General features: G+C 53.6%; 1 protein-coding gene across 2 annotated transcripts in view; it reads left to right on the top strand.

The window, feature by feature from the left end:
* The window catches only part of LOC144233909 (tyrosine-protein phosphatase non-receptor type substrate 1-like), a 40,971-nt gene that overhangs the window by 13,919 nt on the left and 6,121 nt on the right, over window positions 1-20,931 (top strand). The window contains exons 2-4 of one of the 2 annotated variants that reach the window (XM_077766991.1): window positions 5,089-5,448; window positions 12,768-12,875; window positions 15,567-15,591. In XM_077766991.1, coding sequence (XP_077623117.1) covers window positions 5,089-5,448; window positions 12,768-12,875; window positions 15,567-15,591 — 493 coding nt within the window. Of the gene's footprint in view, window positions 1-5,088; window positions 5,449-8,167; window positions 8,799-12,767; window positions 12,876-15,566; window positions 15,592-20,931 lie in introns of those variants that run through there. The other variant, XM_077766990.1, reaches the window with a different exon arrangement.

Raw genomic sequence — 20,931 nt, 5'->3', positions numbered from 1 at the left:
TGGAAGGGAGGAATCGATGGTATGGAGTAGATGGAAGGGAGGTCCATCTAAACAATAAATGTGTATGTAACATGACAAACATATATGTATTACATGTGTAGGTTTTTCCTATTACAAAATAGACTACTATAAGTATTTAATATTCATCTAGTTTAGGAAAGTTGAAAAAATACCCAAAATAGAAGGAAAAACCCTTGTTTTAGATTCATGATCCAAAGAGGGTTGCCTTTTATAGCCTTGTATAATATACCTTGCTGTTGTGTATTTAAATGTAGTTTTATTTTATTTTACAAAGTCATCAAGCATAGTTTTTCCTGCTTTTTTATTGCCCAAGTCATGCAAATAGAAAACATAAAAGCCAAGTCCCTTGTAAATCTACTACAGAATTAACCACTGCTAACCTTTAATATATACTTTGTTTCAAAACTTAGAAGTCTGAGAGCTCACTGAATAGGTTACTTAGTAACTGACTCTGATCCCATATTTTTGCATTGATAATTGTAATTCTACACCATCATTTTAAAAAATGTTATTTATTTATTTTGAGAGAGAGAGAGAATGAGTAGGGAAGGGGCAGAGAGAGAGGGAAAAAGAATCCCAAGCAGGCTCCGTGTTTAGTACAGAGCCTGATGCAGGACTAGATCTCCCGAACTGTGAGATCATGACCTGAGCTGAAATCAAGAGTCAGACCCTTGACTGACTGAGCCACCCAGGCACCCCTAAACCATCATTTTTTAAATGATTTTATTTTTTAAAATAATCTTTATACCCAGAGTGGGGCTCAAACTCATAACCTGAAATCGAGAGTCGCATTCTCCACTGACTGAGCCAGCCAGGCCCCTCTAGATCATCATTTTTAGTAGCTGTAGACTTGATCATCATGTGATTTCACCATCACGGGATCAATCGGTCTCCTTCTCCTGGGCATTAGACGAGTTCTGATTTTTCATTTTTATAAGAACCCTTGAGTGATGGAAGTAACATGTTCACTCATATTCTTAGTTATCTGAGTATGATTTTACATCATTTTATTTACTCATAGTTTAACTATTTTATTCACTCATAGTGCAGTTCCCTTTGACGGGATTCTATGAGATTATTATTGTGTTCTTATACTTTTTCGTTTTCCTTAAATGTTTTGCAATGAACAGATTTTATTTGCATCATCACAATATCATTTAAAACTATGCCACGCACATGTGTAGCAACATGGATGGACCTTGAGGGTGTTATGCTGAGCGAAATAAGTCAGGCAGAGAAGGACAAATATCATATGTTTGCACGTATAGGAGGATTAGGAGGAACTTGACGGAGGAACAAGGGGGAGAAGAAGGGCAGAAATGGTGGGGGAAAGGGAGAGAGGCAAACCATGAGAGACTCTTGAATGCTGACAAAAACTGAGGACTGATGGATGTGGGGGGAGGGGGGGATGGGCATGGAGGAGGACACTTGTGGGGATGAGCACTGAGTGTTATGTGGAAACTAATTTGACAATAAACTATTAAAAAAAAAAAACAAAAACTATGTCACGCAAAAATGACCAGATTACCAGTTTTCTTGGCAATGGCTTTTTATGCCTCCCCATAACTCCATGTAGGAGACAGGCCGTAATTCACTTAACCATCCCTTTCATTGGCTGTTTGGGTTTTCCCCCAACCTTTTCAAGCTCGTCAGGTGGGAACCCCACACCATGTCTGGGGTTACGTCCTGATGGAACAGCCCCACAAAGGCTGGGGAACAGCTTTCACACCTCTGGTACTTCCTGCCTGACTGCTTCCCAGAGAGGATGCTCCAATTTCCACCCCCACCAGCAGCGTGCGAGAAGGCCTGCTCGGCCGCCCTCCCCTTCCCGAGGCGGCTCAGGCCCTGGCCGGTGGACCTCCCTGCCAGGAGGGCAGCAGAGAGCCAGAAATGGTTTTGTCCGCGATGCCGGCCTCGTGACCCCCAGCCCAGAACCACAGGGGTGATTTTTAACAAGCCCGGTTCCCAGGACAGAACCTGCAGAGAAAAAGAAAAGCAAGCAAGCGAGAAAAAACCCTCTCTGCTGGAAAAAACACACACATACACAGATTAAAATAATATTTGGCACTTATGTCGCACTTTTAAAATTCTTCAAACGCTTTATAAACACTGGCTAATTAATTAAGCTGCCTAAATCTGGCTGCAGTTGGTAGAGAGCTCAAGAGAAGGAAAAAAAAAAAAAAAAAAAAGAGTAGAGGGGAGGGCCCAGCCCTACCCAACTCCAGATTTTATTGTCGCCTGCCCGGGGTGTGATTACAGGCCTCCGGCTGCACCCCAGGAATAGCCCTGCTCCAACACGTTGTGCGCCTGATGCTACAGCCCGTCTCTGCTCGCGTCGCTCCCCTCCCCAGCTGCTGACTCACAGCCCTGCGCGGTGTTATTGATAAGGATAATAATAACTGGCATCTATTCTGTGCGCCCGGGGCGCGGTCCCAGGCTCGTGGCTCGCTCGCCCCGGCTCCGGGCTATGCCCATAGCAGCTCCTTCGACACACGAGCGAGTGAAATCCCGCCTTCCTTCACAGGTGTGTTCATTCGACGTGTAGTTATCCGGGGGGGGCCCCCCGTGCGTGCCGGACGCTGTTCCCAGCAGGGGGTTGCAAACAGCTCCTTGCGGATGCGGCATCCTGGCTGGGGGTAGGGGGACCCCACGACCAAGTAGGTAAATGTTATGTCAGTGGTGATGATGGGAACAGAACCAGAGTTTACCTGGCACCTACGAGGCCTCACTCACGTCCCGCTGGGCCCGGGTCCTGGTGACCGGCCTGGGGGTGGACGCGGTACCCCACCCTGTGTGTCCCCCCAACCCGCGTTTCCAGCTCCTCCAGCGCCCCCTGCTGGATCGCAGACCCGTTGGCGGTGTTCCTGGCCCCGTGCTGCTCCTGCCTGGGATGCCTGGGACGGGTCGGGGCTGCTGGCCGCCTCTGGGGGCCTCTCTGAGTGCCCGTCACGCACCTGGCCGCCAGCTGCGCCCGAGCCCCTGCCCCCTGTGGACTCTAGTTTCCTGCCTGCACAGTGCGGGGCAGGCCGCCCTCCGGCTGCCGCTCTCAATCTCTGGCACCTGCTGGGAGAACCGGGTGACCCCTGGCCGGGAGTCGAGGCTGGGACGGTGGGCCCAGGAGGCTGAGAGGCCTGTGCAGAGGCCCTGGACTCACTAAAGGGCGAGGGCAGCCTGGAGTCCATGGGCCTCCCTGCTTTGGGTGCCGCGCCCCTGCAGGAGGGTGGTGCCAGGCCACGGCGGGTGGGGGGGCCCTCAGGTCTCTCTCCTGCCCAGCCAGAGCTGAAGGGGCTGCTCAGGGCATCGGCTGCACCCTGTCTGGGGTACAAGGCAAAGAAGTGGCCTAGGACAGGTGTCAGGATGGGGCAAGGTCACACCGCAGTTCGGCGAGTGACCCGGAGACACGTGGCCCCTCGGCACCTACACCAGGCTGCCACCATTCCGTGTCTGCATTTCTTGTTCTCTCCTCCCCCTCTCTGGCTCCCTCTTTCACTGTCCCTGGCCCTGTCTCTCTTCTTTGGCCTGTATCTCTGTCCTCCCTCTCTGTCTCCCCATCTCTGTGTTTCTCCAAGGGCTTATTATGGGTCCTCTCTCTTCCACCCCCACCTTGCTCCAAACCAGGCCCAGGCTGTGACCTGAGTGTCTCAGCGACTTCTCTTGCCATTTCACAATGCCTGGTACCTTCCAGGCTGTGTCCCCCCCATACCCTCCCCACCATGTCTTCTGCCCAGAGTCTCTGTCCTCTGCCCCACTGCTCTCCAGTTTTGAAATGTATTTAGTTATTGTGAAAGAGAGAGAGAATGAGAGCAGGAGAGGGGCAGAGAGAGGGGAGGAGAGAGAGAATCCCAAGCAGACTCCGCACTGTCAGCATAGAGCCCGACGCAGGGCTCAGACTCACAGACCGTGAGATTGGGGACCTGAGCCAAAACCTAGAGTCAGGGACTCAACCGACTGAGCCACCCAGGTGCCCTGCTCTCCAGTTTAGGGCTCAGACCTCTCCCCTCCACTGACCCCTCGGAAGCCTTCCAGCTCCCCAGCCCGGGAGCCCTTGAGGCCTGACGTGCGTCCAACCTCTGAGTGTCCCCAGCATCCAGCACGGGCTGCTGGGAGACATGTCAGCCGGGGTGGGAGCTGAGTTCGCACAACAGACCCTCACTCACTCATCTGTCGTGCAATGACGGACAGTAGCTTCCTGTGCCCCATGCGGTGCTAAGTCACGTCTGTGTGTCGTCCCGTTTTCTTTTCCAAACAGAGCGGAGGGTGAGGGGATGCCCCACCCATCTTGTAGATTCAGAAATTGAGACACAAAACCAGTGGGTAAACTGGGTCACATGTGAATAAAAGCTGAGCCAGATTTCAGACCCGCTCAGATGACGCCTAAGCCCAGATGCTTCTTTTTGACACTGTGCCTGGCCGGGGCTTGTTGTGTGGGGTACCGCCAGGGGCCCACGGAGATGGGTCAGATGAGGAAACTGAGGCTCAGGAGCCCTGAAGGCACCTGCCAGAACTAAGGCCAGCACTCCACCCCCAGGGAGCTTGGCATCCCTGTTGGTTCTCCTCGCCCGCCCCTGACGATGGCCGTAGTCACAGAGCAGTAAGGCCAGAGCTGGGACTCAAACCCAGGTCCCCCGCCTCACTGCTGCACAGCCTGGATGAGCTCCAGCTGCTAAGTGTGGCTTCCTCACTTGGGGCCTGCGTCCTGGGCCAGGCCCAGAAGAGAATCTACGCTCCCCGTGGAGCTGCCCCCACCTCCACGCCGGTGCCCAGCCGTGCCCTCTGTCAGGAACACCGTGCCCCTTCCATCTGGGGGGTGCGGAGCCCAGCTCTGTCGTGACTCCTCCAGAGAGGGGCTCAGGTCCTCCAGCCGCCTCCCTGCTCTGTTTCCTCAGCTGTAATGGGGTCCTGTGTTCCAGGCTCATTGTGTGGGTTACGTGCCGTATACATGCAGCGTGCTGAGCTCAAGGCTCACTCGGGGTGTGCACTGGTCAGCGAAAGCTGTGGTGGATAAACACTTGAGAAGACAGACGAGCTCACACAGGATGAGAAACACCTGCTTTGTGTTCCCTCCAGGTGTGGCAGGTGAGGCGGAGCTGCAGGTGATCCAGCCTGAGAGGTCGGTGTCTGTGGCAGCCGGAGAGGCAGCCACTCTGCGTTGCACCTTGACTTCCCTGCTCCCCATCGGGAAGGTGGAGTGGTTCAGGGGGACGGGGCCAGACCGGGAGTTAATCTTCAGTTTCAAAGGAGGAGACCACCCACCGCCTCGAGTAATAAATGTTGCAGACACCACAAGGAGAAACAACACGGACTTTTCCATCCGCATCAGCAACATCACCCCAGCAGACACGGGAACCTACTACTGTGTGAAGTTCCAGAAAGGGACCCCTGATGTGGAGTTTAAGTCTGGACCAGGCACCCAGGTCACCGTGAGTGGTGAGTGTGGCGTGGGCCTCCTTTTTTCCCCTGGATATGACAACAAGTCAATAAGAATGCCTTCCACTGTCTGAGCAACAGCCAAAAATCAGGTGCTATGGTGGGTGCCCCTGAATCAGCACCTTCCACGGATCAGGAAAGTTGAGGCCTGGAGAGGCTGTGCTCTTTGCTCAAGGCCCCACAGCTGGAAAACAGTGGGAAAATCTAGAACTCCAGTATGTGGGCTCCCGAGTTCTTCCCTTTTCCAATCCTGACCACCCAGCTGGTTCCAGAATGAAGGACTGAAAGTCTGAGTGACTCGCTCAGTCACAAGGCCTCACCTCACCCCTGCCCCTAGACAGCACTCACATCGATGTGACCAGGGTTCTCTTTACTCAGCACTTATTAAGCACCTGGTGTGTGCATTCTCTGCTCTGGGCGCTGTGGGAGTAGCAGGGAACAAACAGGCAAGGCCTCCTCTCTCCTGAAGCTTCCATTCTCCTCCCTCTGTGAGGACAAGCACCTGCGTAGGGAGGGGAGAATGAGTTTCTTTGTTTCCTTCTCAGGACCCACATTGAAAGAAAGTCCTAAGAGGCAGCGGCTCACTGTTTACTCTGACACCCTGGCTGGAGGGGAGGCCAGAGGGTGGGGATTCGCTGCGGTTCTGTTCCGAAACCCCTTGCATGATTCAGGGACCCACTCGGGCGGCTGCTGAAGGCCGTGAGCAGANCCTAAGAGGCAGCGGCTCACTGTTTACTCTGACACCCTGGCTGGAGGGGAGGCCAGAGAGAGGGTGGGGATTCGCTGCGGTTCTGTTCAGAAACCCCTTCCATGATTCAGGGACCCACTCGGGCGGCTGCTGAAGGCCGCGAGCAGAGCTGGGGTATCTCAGATTGTCCAGAATGGGGGTTGCCACCTTGAAGCAGAAGTTGACCCTTGAGGATTTTCTGCCTGAGGCCTAGGATCCAAAATCCTGGGAGGTCCGCACATGAGGGGCCCAGCCCGCCCCGCCCCCCATGTACAGATTCAGAGCCCGAGGTCACAAGATGACAGGGCCTTGCTCATGCTCACGTGTCCAGTGAGTGAGATCATTCCAGAACCCATCTNTTGAGGGTTTTCTGCCTGAGGCCTAGGATCCAAAATCCTGGGAGGTCCGCACATGAGGGGCCCAGCCCGCCCTGCCCCCCCATGTACAGATTCAGAGCCCGAGGTCACAAGATGACAGGGGCTTGCTCATGCTCACGTGTCCAGTGAGTAAGATCATTCCAGAACCCATCCGATTCCAGGCAGGCTCTTTCCTGCATCAGCTTTGGATTGTTTCCATGGAAGGGCCGAGCACATAGTAGGTGCTGCATAAAACCGAGTTACGCGGAAGCTTTGAACAGTGAGCCCACATTTTTCCTTCTCATCGTTTTCCCAAAGGTTCAGAAATGCTGCAACCCTCGCCTTGAAAATCGTGTGTTCTGTTCTTCAGCAGTTAAGCGTTAACAAAAACAGGTCCTTGAGGAGGCGGGGCTACCATTACACCCCAGATCAGACAGACAGACAAACATCTCAGGAAGTATGGAGCCTGTTCGTGGAGGACACGGCTCCATGCACAGAAGAGCATCCGGAGTCTTTCCCTGTCATGGGATGTTGCTCCTTCACTGAACACCTGGGGGGGGGGGGCAGCTGGGCAGAGCAGAGGGGCCCCCACAACCCCAGCCACACCACCCAGGCACCCTGTTCCTGGCTCTGCAGACAGGATGACAGGGAGGCCATTCACAGAGAGCGTCTGGAGCCCCGTAAGCAAGGGTTCATTCTCTAGACTCAGCCGTCCGGGCTCCACGCCCCCTCTGTTGCTACAGGGTCCGCAGCCTTGGGCAGCACTTACAGGGTCTCTGCTGTTGGTTCCAGAAGGTGGAGTATTTGCTCTGATGTGACGAGAAGGCTGGAGGCCCCCACAAGTCCCCCTGGGATGCGCTGGGCGGTGAGGAGCAGCCCCTTGTTTCTCTCTGCCTCAGTCTCCTCATCTGTAAAATGGTGATACTCACAGACTCCTTTTAAGAGAGCTGGAGGAGTTGAGGTGCTCTGTGTCACCTGGCACGGAGGAGGTAGTCCCAAATCAGGGGTTCCTTCAAGGCTGTGACCCGGCCCCCTTTGCTGGGCTCCGTTTCCTCACCTGTAGAACGTGGATCATCACACCAGCCTTGAAGGGGGGACACAGTGAGCCGTGTGAGAGGACAGACCCTCAGTGAGCCCTGAGTGCCCCTTCCAGAACTGTCTGATCCTGGGCTAGTCTCAGTGTCCCTCAGGTCCTCTGTGTCCCATCTGTGCTGCAGCGATAATCGGGCTGCTGGTCAGGGGTCTGAGGATTGCAGAGGAGGTCCAGAAGGCCCCGGATGTGGGGGTTAGGTGATTCTTGGGTATCCACACACAGCGGCTCAGAGCATGGCCGAACCCCACTGCCTGGGCGCCCACCCAGCTCTGCCTTCCCAGCTGTGACCTCTGATGAGTCATCCCCACGTTGGGCCCGGCGTCCTCATCTGTCTGTGACGGCGCAACCCCGCAGAGCTGCTGCAGGGACTGAGTAAGCAAATGCATTGGAGGTGCTGCTAACAGCAGAGCCTGGCACACGGTCAGTGTCCCGTGAATGTTGCTATTATGGGACCTTGGCTGGGTCCCTGTTCTTTCCAGGCCTGGAGCAGAAGTGGGGTTTGGGGGTGGTGTGGGGTGCCTTCCAACCTGGGCTGCTCTTTAGGATCAGCTGGGAAACGCCAAGAAAGCTCCCCAGACCCTGACTGCACCCCAGAAACGCTGCCTTCATTCGTCAGATGTGAGCCGGGGCAGGTGAATTATTTAACGACTCCAGGGTATGTTCACGGTCGCAGAGGAAACCTAGGATTTCTTCTCCACCCGACGAAGGCAGCACCCTGTGCTGCTGGGGCTGTGAGAGGAGCTTCTCAGTGGGTGGGTGCCTCAGAAATGCCCATGCCCGTGCCAGCTCCTCGGAAAATGAGCCTGAATGGAGTGGCCAGGACACCCTCTGGAGGAACATGCCTGAGGTGGAGTTGCTTCCTTCCCTCCGGCCCAAAGAGGAGCGGCCGACACCCTGCTCAGATCTGGGGGACCCTCCCATCTTTAAGCACACATGTGTCTGAACAGGTGCAGGAATCCCCTCAAAGCCTCGCGGCTCAGCCCCAGAGCCCTCTCTGCCTCAACATACCCAAATGTCACGGACAAAATCTGTCCTTCCCTTTGCAAAAACGCTTCCAGCTTTCTGTAAATAGCTAATCTGCAGGAAGACGCCTATGATCTCGTTTGTGTTTTGAAAGCCAATTCGCCAAACTTGTTTCCTGAGGGGATTATTAAAAGGAGAGGGAGAGAAATCATCACTGGTTGGTTTCTGCTGCTTTTCTCGTTTGGGGTTTTGCATGGAAGCTGCAGGGAGCGGGCTTTGGGACTTTCCCTGTGTTTCTGCTCGGCTTTCTTTCTGCTCTCTTACTGCCTACCAAATAAGCAGTTTCAGAAGCAGTCACGACCAGATCGCACGATACTAATCACAGGTGTTATTTATTAAGCACCCACTGTATTCCAGGTTCTGTGCATGACATATGTCCTCACATGTTACCAAGGTGGTATCTTGATCCGCGTTGTACGCAAACAGACACGGAGATGTAGGAAGAAAGAACAGAGGCTAAAATTAATCATTCGGGTGTGCAGGGACATGAGCCTTTATTTGCTGTGTGCCCTGGGCCAGCTGTGTTCCTCCCTCCCCGTCCCATAAATGGATCACACTGGGGCCCCCCCTCAAAGGGCTGGTGGATGGATTGAGGAGCTGAGGGGAGGAAATCAGCCCCTTGTCAGGTGTCCAAAATGCTGTCTGCAAATGGTAACTGATCACCGTGTCCCTCTAGGGGACTGCTGGTGTTCTCCGGTCTTATTCAAGTGACACTTCCTTTCTGTGTCCCCAAAACGTTCGATGAGTTTTAGTTTTAGAAAGCAAGTTAAATATTTACAAATGTAAATATTTGTAATATTTCCTCTGTTTGTTACAGAAGGTATTAGGCAATAATTAACAATTTGGAGACAGCCTACAGAATCTTCTACGGGTGAAATTCCCTCCCTTTCGAGTCACTGATGTGTGTGCGTCCAGGACCCAGGAGGGCTTCCGCCTGCTCCAGAGGCCACTATCTCTGTCCTTGGATTTATTTCACAATTGAAAAATTAGCCACCTTTGGCTTTCTCAGCACTCAGTGATCTTGGTTTTCAACCCAAAACTGACCCAAAAGAAGAACGCAGATTCAGAAAAACAGCCCCTCATCNCCCCCAGCCCAAGCCCACACCTGGCCCCCAAGCCTCCCAGCCTGCCCCTCCCCCACTCTGTGCTCCCAGCCTTCCACCCCCCGGAACCTGACTCCTGACAGACCCTCCCCATCACCGGGCATCCAGAGTCACAGTCACTTCTACTGTTTTATATGGTAGAATCCAGGTGAACCCCTACCACGTGCCAAGCACTGTGCTAGGTAGTTTCATTTATTTTCCCGTAGCCGTTCCATTATTGAGCACCTACTGTAATCCAACCAGTGTGAGCTTGGTGATTTCATGTATTTTGCTAGTTATTCTATTCCAACCGCATGCCAGGGGCCCTGTATCTGGATTTCACTCATTATTACCTTAATGGGAGCTACTAGTCCTTGAGCACCTACTGTGTACTGGGCAGTGTACTTAGGGATTTCATTCCCATGCAAACACTACCCTCACTGTTTGAGCACCTGCTGCATGCCTAGCACTATTCTGGGTAACTCCCTTGCTGTGTGGGCTGAACTAAGATCTCGAGCCCCTCCCCTGTGATGTGTCTGTTTCATGAGGTCAGAGCTTCTGCTCTGTGCTGTTTCAGTTCCACCCACCGTGGAGGTTGCCCAGCAACAACCCGCGACAGGGGACCAGGTGAAGGTCACTTGCCAAGTGAAGAAGTTCTACCCCCAGCGCCTCCAGCTGACCTGGTTGGAGAATGGAAATGTGTCACGAACAGAAACGGCCTCCTCGGCCTTGAACCTCATAGAGAACAAGGATGGGACCTTTAACTGGACGAGCTGGCTCCTGGTGAACATATCCGCCCACACGGAAAATGTGGTTCTCACCTGTCAGGTGCAGCATGACGGGCAGCCCGCGGTCACCAAAAACCATACCCTCGTGGTCTCTGCCCAGCAGAAGGACCAGGAAACACTTACAACCCAGGGTGAGGCCAACCTGCCAAGTGACCTGGCGCTGTAAATGTTATCTTTTCTTTTTTACCGTTAAAAGTAGTCATTCACGTTTGTTATGGGATCTTTGAGAAGTCTAGAGATAGGATGTAGAATTTTCGAGTGAGCGCCCCTCCCCTGTAGCCCACACTCCCAGGAGCGGCCACTGGTAAGCATCTGGTACCTGTCTCTGTAGGTCTTTTGACATAAACGTGCATTAGAGGAAGTTGGGAGGGAGGGCGATAGGAGTGTCCCTCGCTTCCTGCCTCCTGTGCCTTCACCTGCCAGAGATTAATTCGCCACGCCAGGCCAGCCGCCTCCCTCTCCTGCCCTTCCCCGCCTGGCCTTGATCTCCCTGGCTGCCTTCACAAGCCTGCACCCCAGAATCTTTGCCGCTTATCTCAAGTATAATCACTGCTGTAATGAATGCCCTTGCACCTGCTCTGTGATGCGTGCAGCTGTTTCTGGGGGGTGATTTCCCAAAGAGCATTTCTAGGCCAAAGTCCATATGCCCATGTAGGAAGTCTACTCCGTGTTAGAGTGAAAGGTGGCGGGGTTTCCTGTTTTCAGCCCCTCCCAACCCACTGTCGAGGTATCTCTCTTCTGTCTTCAAAACAGCAGCACCTAGGTGGCCTCCTGGTGCCACTATGGCATGTTCCGTCACTTGCCCATTACCCCGGCTCTGCGTTGTACACGGCTGACCTTTTGAATGGATTACGATAGAGACCGTTTCCTTCCTCGCTGCCTCCTGTAAGGGAACAGGGAAGCCCTAGGAGCCGCGGGGCCCTCCGAGGTGTCCCATTGATGTTACTGATGCCTGGTTTTCATAGGATGGGCACTATCCTAGGAGCAGGGACACGTGGATTTCGACTCTGGCTCTGTCGCGAACGTGCTGGGTGACCTCGGACAGTCAGTGCCTCTCGATGGGCCTCTTTGCTTGCTTTACGGCAGTAGGCAAGAGAATGAACTTGACCCTTCAGCTTGGAGACCAGCCGCGAGGGACCATGGCTGTCTTGGTTCAGCGTCCCAGCTTTAGGACTGGCACACACCCAGGCACATAGTGGACAGTCAGGAAAGGCTTTTAGAACAAATTGAAAGAGTGAGTTTGTTGGTGGATTGTTCATAGGAAGTACTCCTCAGAGCTGTTCAATGAGCTAGAGATTATTATTGGCCTCAATAACCCAAGAGGAAGTCAGTGTATAGAGGGAGGGTTGAATGACTTGCTCAGGGTCACACAACCAGGGGTGCTGATTTGAACCCAAGTTTCTTTTTTTTTTTTTAATTTTTTTTAATGTTTTATTTATTTCTAGGAGAGAGAGAGAGAGACAGCGTGAGCAGGGGAGGGTCAGAGAGAGAGGGAGTCACAGACTGAAACAGGCTCCAGGCTCTGAGCTGGCAGGCAGCACAGAGCCTGACACGGGGCTCGAACCCACGAACCGCGAGATCATGACCTAAGTGAAAGTCGGACGCTTAACCAACTAAGCCACCCAGGCGCCCCTGAACCCAAGTTTCTGTGACCCAGAGCCCTGCTCCTGACTACCCACAATGCTCTAGTGCAGGATCCTCTGCACATGGCCTGGCACCAGCCCTGCCCACACAGTCTCCCTTACAGATGTCCTAGGTGCAGAGATCCTGTGTCCAGGTCCCGGGCACAGATGAGTAGACCGCTTCTGAGGGCTCTGCGAAGTCTGATAGCCAGCTGCACGTCTGCCATTTGTCACCGTCTGCCCCCAGCCTGTGTGTGATGGCCAGTTGTGATTTGGGGTTTCACGACAGCCATGGTGGCCGCTGTGTGGTTCCTTCCAGATGAGAAGGAACATGTTTCTATCCCTTGGGAGTGAGATTCCTGCCCACATCCTGAAGCCAGGGCTCCCCCACAGCTCTCAGCCACAGACCTCTCCCCTCCTGGCACACCAGCGTGGTTTTCCAACTGCCCACGGTGACCCACGTGGGGAAGCGTGTGCTCGCCCCGAACGTGCCCATGTGGCACCAGACACGTATGGCCAGATGTTCTCAGTTAATGATGCCTACCTAGCGGTGAAAAGGGGTGGTGGGCATTAAGTTTCACTGTTTTTAATTTGCATACGTGAAGCCTCTGTTCCGTGTGGTCCCTAGACAAAAACGAAAGCCAGACCATCTTCATCGTGGTGGGCGTGGTTTGTGCCTTGCTGGTGGCTCTGCTGATCGCAGCCCTCTACCTCCTCCGAATCCGACAGAAGAAAGGTGCGTGGATTTTCCTCTTCCTCCCCCAAGAATTTGCCCCCAGGCTGTCCTTCCCACAGGGAAAGGCCATGAGGAAGTCCGGTTTCTTCCACAAGGGACCCAGTGATGCTGGCCTAGCACCATCACCAAGCTGGAATGGGGGTGGGTCCCTCCCTCTGCTGGGTCCCTCTCTTGGCCTCGCCTCATGGTTGCAAGATAGCCGTCCCTGCTCCAGACCTCACATCCTCAGGAGAATGCCACCAAGGTGGAAAGCAGGGAGACACCAGGGTGTGAAGAGGGCCTCACAAGGAAACAGTATTTGTCAGGAACCCCGGCATCCTTCTGCTTCCCTCTTACCTGTCCAGGTTACGTGTCCAGCCCCTAAGAAGCAGGCTGGGGGTGGGGGGGGGATCATACCAGCACCTTCTCTAAGACCACCGGAAAAATTAAATGGATGATGTCACGTAAAATGTTAGGAGGTTGCCTGGCACACAGCAGGTGCTCAATAAATGTTAGCGCCTGTTGTCAGAGTTGTACGTTAGCCCAGAACCATGAACCACCTTCCCGGGAAGCTGTCCTCACAGCAGCAAGGTGCACAGCCTTTGGCTTCCCAGCAGGAGGGTACAAGTTCAAATCTAGGATATCGTGCCCTTGTTTGAGTGCGTGCGTGCGTGTGTGTGTGTGTGTTTGTGTGTGTGTGTGTAGTTATTGCTGTGACAAGGCCTCTGATTTTGGAGTCAGACAACCCAGGTTTCCAGACCTTTGTCATATGCTAGGGCTCTGAACACATCCTCACACCTCAGAAAATGCAGGTCCTCTCTGCCCCTCTCGGAAGAGACCATTTCCAGCCAGTGTTTTTGACACTTACTGACTCCAAGTTATAGAAATACACTTCATATCTCAACCAAGCGCACCCCACACTCCTATAGATAAAATTGGAACTCTGATATTTTCTTTTCTGTCTTAGTCTATACTAAATTCTCTAAAATGCTGGTTGTGACCCACCATACGCCACAGACTGTGAAGTGCAAAGTGCTGTCCCGAGCTGCCTCTCTGCACCCAGACCCCTAGGCTGGGCTCACACATCTCCTCTGCACCCCCTCCCCTCCGGCCCCCAAACTCCCCACCTTCCTGGACTGGCTGGAAACACTTGGCTGTGAGTCCTGGCCAAGCTGTAGTTCCCCATCTGGGCATCTGGCATCTGGAAAGGTTTCCGGCAGGTAATCTACCCGGTGGTTTTTCCCTCAAGTCCAAGGAGAGCCTTCACACAGGAAGGGTGGCGAAGCCAGGGTCCACTGCCCAGTGAGGGTGGCAAGCCAGCCCATCCGGGAGCACCCAGGGATGGCCATTAGTGTGATCCCAGCCCCTGGGTGATGGGTCTCTTTGGGTGCAGAGCCCAGCAGTCACACATAAGCTTGGTGACAGTGACAACTAACACCCCCTCGGTTCTCCTGATGTGCCAGGCATTGTTCTCACCACAGACTTCTGTAGTGGTGTTACTAACCCACTTTACAGAAGAGGAAACTGAGGCACAGAGATGTTCTAAAACTTGCCCAGGGCCCCACAACTGGTAAGTGGTGGGGCCAGGATTCAATCCTGGTCAGTGGGACCCCAGCGATCCACTCTGCACATCATCTCTGCCCTAATGAGATGTCCCTTCTCACTGGTCCCTGGAGGGGTCTGCCCATCCTCTACTTCAGATCCTAGCTGTGAAATGTCCTGATTTCAGCTCTACTGCTTACCAGCTGTGTGCCCCCAGGGAGATGCCGAGTCTCTTTGGTGTAAAGTGAGTGATCGGTGTCCTGTCATTAGACTCCCTGAGACAACCCATGTCCTGGCACTTTGCAACCCATCAGTTTCATTCGGACATTGGATGCCGAGCTGCAGGTTTACCAACTGGTACCCAGTCCCCTAAAACTCCACCGCCTGTCCAGGCACCAGGCGTTCACCCAGCAGGGAGAATTCTTGCCTTGTGGCAGCCTCCAGCCTGTTGAAGCGCAGGGCAGAGCGCGTTTGGTGTGCAGGTTGCTTTTTAATTACAATTTCACAGTGGAATGGGAGCCCAAGAGTGGCCAAACCCCAGCAGCTTCTCTGTGGGATGCCCCATATCATAGGCTTAAAATCTCTGAACCAGATGGACCCTTTCCTCCCTCCTAAGATCCTTTTTCGGAAAGTGGTGACGTGAAAATAAATGGATGTCCAGCCCAACCCTGTGAGCTGGAGAGCTGAAATCCAAGCTCAAAGAGGGGAAGTGACCCACCAGGATCACAGTGAATGAGCTGGAGGTGGACGTGGGATGCGCACCTGCTCCCCCAACTCTAGTGCTACTGGAATCTGTCCTCCAGCAGTGAAGGGCCCTGGCTGGGACCCAGGCTCCTGTAGGGTCTCAGGTAAGGAGTGAGGCCCAGGCAGAGGCAGGGCAGTTGGCCCCTCTTGGGCTGAAGCCTGCTTTGAGATCTGACCCTAGTAAACCCCAGAAGTTAGAAGGCAAGAAGGCCCAGTCTACTGGTCCTCCTGATGGAAGATGATGGACCACCCCACTGGAGTGGACATGGGGGTTTCCTGTGGTTCAGAGGAGGCGATTTCAGCAATGTCTCACAGCCTCCCTGGAAGCAAACCTTTGCCCCACCGCACCCCCAAAAGAGTTACAGAAGAACAGTGTTTCTAGGTTAAATAACTGGTCTTTCTTCTTTTTTCTTTTTTCTCTTTCAGCCAAGGGCTCCACTTCTTCTACGAGGTAAGTGCACTGCTGGGCTAGGATGCCTCTACAATGGTTCATTGGTTGTTGGTAGGTTGGTTGGTTGTGGGTTGGTTGGTTGGTTTGTTTGCTGTTGGTAGGTTGGTTGATTGGTGGTTGGTTGGTGGTCGGTTTTTGGTTGGTTAGCTGTTGGTTAGTCGGTTGGTGGTTGGTTGGTTGGTTAGTTGTTGGTTGGTTGGTTGGTGGGTTGTTGGTTGGTTAACTATTGGTTGGTGGTTGGTTGGTTGGTGGGTTGTTGGTTAGCTATTGGTTGGTGGTTGGTTGTTCGGTTGTTGGTTGGTTAGTTGTTGGTTGGTTGGTGTTTGGTTGTTGGCCGGTTGTTGGTTGGTTCACTATTGGTCGGTCAGTTGTTGGTTGGTTGTTCGGTTGTTGGTTGGTTAGTTGTTGGTTGGTTAGTGTTTGGTTGTTGGTCGGTTGTTGGTTGGTTGGTTGTTTGTTTGTTGGTTGGTTAGCTATTGGTTGTTTGTTGGTTGGTAGGTTGGTTGGTTGGTTGGTGGTTGGTTGGTTGGTGGTTGGTTGGTTGGTTAGTGGTTGGTTGGCAATGTCCAAAACCTGCAAAGCAGAGTCCACACCCACTGACACTCCTGTGCCGGGCAACCTTCCCATTTCTCTCCTTTGTCAGCTGCTCTGCCGGCTCTGTTTTTCATGATTGTCTCAAATGAGGGGATTTCTGCACACAGAGGCTCTGCTTTCCTGCCTGCTGTCCACAGACAGCGAGGCCTTTATCAAATCTCATCTGGGTGGAGGCAGAAAGCTGCTGCACACACAGCTCCCAGATCCAAGCTGGACACTTTGCTCTTGCCTTCATTCCTTCACTGTGTGTTGACTTCCTTGGCACGGGTGCCCCTGGGAACGCCTAGATACACAGGGTAGAAACCGTCTGCCCTCCTGGAGCCCAGGCCTGGTCAAAGGCTAAGGGTGACATTATGTCACAGATGGTACATTCGTTTGTTGGTTCATGTTTGCAGTGATTTTTGCTGAGTCCCTACTACGTGCCAGCTGTTCTGGGTGCTGGAGATACAACAGTGAGCAAGAATCCAGGCCTTCGTGGGGCTCAGACTCCAATGAGAGAAGCAAGCAATGTGGACTATCATGTCAGGCAGTGACAAGTCAGGCCCAGCAAGGGGATGGAGACGAATGGTGGGAGCTAGTTTAGGCCGGGAGCAGGGGCCTGAGCCAGGGCGCTGTGAAGGAGGGCTGTCCCCGGGCTAGAGAGTGGACGTGGACAAAGCAGGAGGGCCAGAGGAGGCCTGTGTGCTGGGGCAGAAGGAATGAAGAAGGGCAAGAGATGAGGCTAGGGAGATTCAAGTCCACGGCTTCAGCCCAAGGCCACGCAGCCAGGTTTGTTACTAATTCAGACTGTCGGCTTCTAAAGGAAAGCCCCTGATATTCACCCGCAGTGGAGAGATCCAGAGATCCCCATAATCTACCACTTGAATGTACCTGCATGGAAACAATAAATAAATTGCATGGGCATGCCCCGCACGGGCAATAAATAAAAGCCATAAATAGCTTCATGTTGGTTCAGGTCAGGTTTTACTAACAAATAGGTTGTGCAAATCTTTCTTTCTTTCTTTTTAAGAGCTTTGTGGATTTCCAAATGCAGAGCAGGATCTCGGGTTCTGGGGTGGAGGCCAGTGGTCTAGGGTTTTACTCCCAGTGGGACGAGGAACCTTAGGAGGGAGACGGATCTGACGTTTGTTTTTAAAAGTGCCACCCTGACCACCGTGCGGGGATCAAGCTGTAGGAGCTGAGGGTGGAGGAGGCAGAGCAGCCTGGGAGGAGGCTGCTGCTGCGGTCCAAGCACATGATGGTGGCCTGGACCATAGCAGTGGGATGATTGAGAAATGGTCAGATTCTGGATATGTTTTGGAGGTTGAGTCAGGAGGGCTTGCTGATGGATTGCAGAGTCGAGGACAGTCCCGAGGTTGGAGGCAATGTGGGCGCTGAGTGTATGTGTGTGGTGAGAACACTCTTTTCCAAGGGCAAGACTTGAATTCTGTCCTTTGCCTGAAAACCTCCAGTGGCTCCCTATGGCCCTCAACATAATCCAGCCGCACTACGGGGGCCCTCAGGCCCCCCGTGGTCTGGCCTCCACTAACTTGGACAGTTTCATTTCTGGCCGCTCCCCACCCCTCGTGCTCAGTGACTCAGCCGGGCTGCACTCCCTTCACAGCCTCCCACACGCTGTGTCCTCGCTCCCCCTCTAGCCCTTGCGGGCTGGCCTCTTTCCCCGAGATGTGCTCAGGCGCCACCCAGGATCTGTGCTGCGCCAGAGGCCCCCGTGGTCACAAGGGGCTGTGTGAACAGCGCCCCCTGGAGATGTGCGATGCGGGAGCTCACCCTTTCATCTGCTTACCTCCTGCTCTTCCTCCGGGTTCTGCGAGGGCGTTACCATCCCCAGGGACAGGGGCCCCTCCTGTGAGCTCTCCTGGTGCCCCTGCATAGACACCATGGTGCTGTATTCAAGCTGTCTCTGCGCTTGCCCCATGTTGTAACCCACGCCCCCGAGGGCGGGGAGCCTTTCCCTCTTGTTCCCTGCCAGTGACTGCTGAACTTGGCACCATGCCTGGAATGGAGTAGGTGCTCAGTTAAAGTGTGTTGAACGAACAGACGAATGAGGAATGAGCGAATGCCAGCCCAAACCATGGCCCCAATCCCTATCCCCTCCTCCGCTAAATCCCTAAAACTCTGCTTCTCAAATGGCTTCATGGCCTCAGAGAAGGATTGCTCCTTTTTATTCTCTTTTTTTCTTATTGCTGTCCTTATTTTTTACTTGTCCTATCTCCCCAATTAGACGATAAGTTCCCAAAAGAAAGGGACAGTGTCGATAATAACAATAACAGCCTCAGCAGCAAACATTTATCAAGCACTTACTGCATTCCAGGAAGCGATCTATGCCTTTTCCTACAGCAGCCCGTTGGTGCTTTTAATTATAGCAAAAACCCTCTGATTTACAATCATCCCATTTTAATTGAACGGAGCTTCTCAAACTCAAGTGTGTGGCAGAACCTCCGAGATGGCTTGTTAGAACGCAGATTACTGGGCACCCCCGCCCCAGACTTTCTGCTAGAATTTCCATTTCTAACGAGTTCTCAAGTGGTGCTGACGCTGCTGCCTCCAACCCTTTGAGAACCCTTGTTCTAGAGGGTCATTCATGTCCGTGCATGTGCTGGAAGAAACCGAGGCCCAGAGAAGCCGTGTGACATTCCCAGGGTCCCACAGCTAGCAGGTGCCAGCACCAAAGGCCAGCCCACATTCCTGATGCCAAAGCTCATGCTGCCCATCACTGCTCTCATGTTTTCCTTCCCCAGAGAAGCCAGCCGTTTTCTGCCTATTTTTTATTTTTCCAACGTGAACCTACCAAGGGAGCCGTGAGATTGCTTGCTCCCTTTCATCTCTCTAAACCAAAGCGATAGCTGGCGAGCGGCAATGGTAGTGCCCATGCAGCGCTGGCTTCAGTCGGCTGGCTGGGATCAGACACTTTCTGGAGGACGCTGGCGTGGGTAACCACTGGGCACCTCGGGGAGGGTGCCGAGCGGGGGATGCCGCCGCTTTTAACTCAAAGGGCCCTTCAGATGGCAGCGCTGGGGAGGGACTGGGTATCTCTAACTCCCTGGGTTAGGAGCGTACAGGTAGAACATTGTCCGTAATCTTCTTCCCCAGCTCAGACGAGAGAGAAATATGTCTCCGCTCCCTTAATTGGGCACTGGGGTTCATTCGGTCGGCCATTTGTTCACTTGTCAGACATTCACTGCGTTTATTCTTGGAATATTTAGGGCTTCTCTGCTTCTTTCATTTATTCATCTGAATTGAGCCCAGCTCAGTGCCAGGCCTTAAGCTGGGGGATTGTGACGGAGAGCAAAAAAGACATTAGCCCTGGTCTCGTGGCCCCTTTGATTCCGCGTTCATTCATTCATTCATTCAACAAATACCTGCAGCGTGCTGCCTGCACACGAGCCGGCACCGGGTGTCGGGGCTCCAGGGCAGAGTCCAGATCCATCAGGGAGCAGGTCACCAAGAAAGGTGGGTGGGAGGTTAATACACAATGCGATACAGGTGCCGACTGAATAAAATGTAGCTGGGCACAGAGCAGAGCAGGGGGTGGGGTGTGGCGGGCAGTCAGGGCAGGCTTGTCTAAAGAGGTGACGTTCGGAAGGTAGCTGAAGGACAAGGAGGCTCCCGCCGCGGGAATATCTGGGGCAGGAGTGGACCCGGCAGAGGGAACAGCCAGTGCCAAGACCCCGAGGCAGGAGCAGTTGGTAAGGTTCATGGAACACGGAGGAGGTCAGAGCAGCTGGCCTGGAGCGGGCAAGGGGAAGAGACGAGGCCAGAGCATTCGGCGGGGGTGGGGTTGGGGGGGATCGTGTGGGCGCTCCATCCTGAATATAGACATGATCTCACTGTGTGCCGACAAGGGGTTGAGGGTTTTGAGCAGAAAATGACGTGACCTCACTTGGGCCTTTTCCATGTGGAGAACGGCACGCCGAGGGGTGGAAACAGAAGCTGGGGCACCAGCGAGGAGGCTCTTGAGGAATCTAGGGAGCTAGGACGGTGGAGGAGCCTGAGTGGCCGGGTTTGATGCACATGTTGGAAGCGGAGTCAACAAGCATTGCGATGGGTTAACATGTGTTATAAAGGAAGTCAGAGGAGAACCAGGGATGCTTCCCACTTCTGAAGCCTGAACACAGGGACGGGGAATAGCAGTGCCATTCGCAGACACAGGAGAGCCAGACACAGCAAAATGGATAATTACCTCCAGTCTGCTCTGAAAGAGAGGGGCCCCCTGTTCTAAGAATGGAGTCTGGGGTTTGGTGAAGGTTTCCCTGAGAAAGGACTGTTTGAAACCAAATCTGAGGGAAGAGAAGCAGTGAAGCAAATGAAGAGGCAAGGAGGGCTGCATGTGCAAAGGCCCTGGGGCAGTCTCTCTTCATTCTAAGTCACTTTAGAGCTGAGGAAGCATGGCAGGCAGGCGGCAGGCAGATGCATATGCCAGATAGGAAAATAGGCAAGGGGGCTTGAGGCTGTCACAGAGGAGCCGTCCGGTCAGTCCAGCAGTGTCAGGGAAGCTTTTCCAAGGAGGTGACGCCACAGTTGAGTCTTGACGAATGCACAAAAGTTCACCAAGAGACAAAGCGGTGGAGGGCAGCTTTCCAGGTTGTTGATGCAAAGTGCATCTCATCAGCTAACCCTCAGGAGGCATTTAGTGGGTGGATAAGTGGGTAAATAGGGTCAGGAGTGTGAATGGGCCTGGGGAAGTCAGCAGAGGCCAGGCCGTGCAGGGCTGGCGAGCAGGGTGATGAGTTTTACATGGAGTAG

This window comes from Crocuta crocuta, unplaced genomic scaffold (assembly GCF_008692635.1).
Source record: "Crocuta crocuta isolate KB4526 unplaced genomic scaffold, BGI_CrCroc_1.0 scaffold15, whole genome shotgun sequence".
Classification (NCBI taxonomy): Eukaryota; Metazoa; Chordata; class Mammalia; order Carnivora; family Hyaenidae; genus Crocuta; species Crocuta crocuta.
The sequence above is the reverse complement of the archived record's forward strand: the minus strand, read 5'-3'. Positions and strand labels throughout refer to the sequence as shown.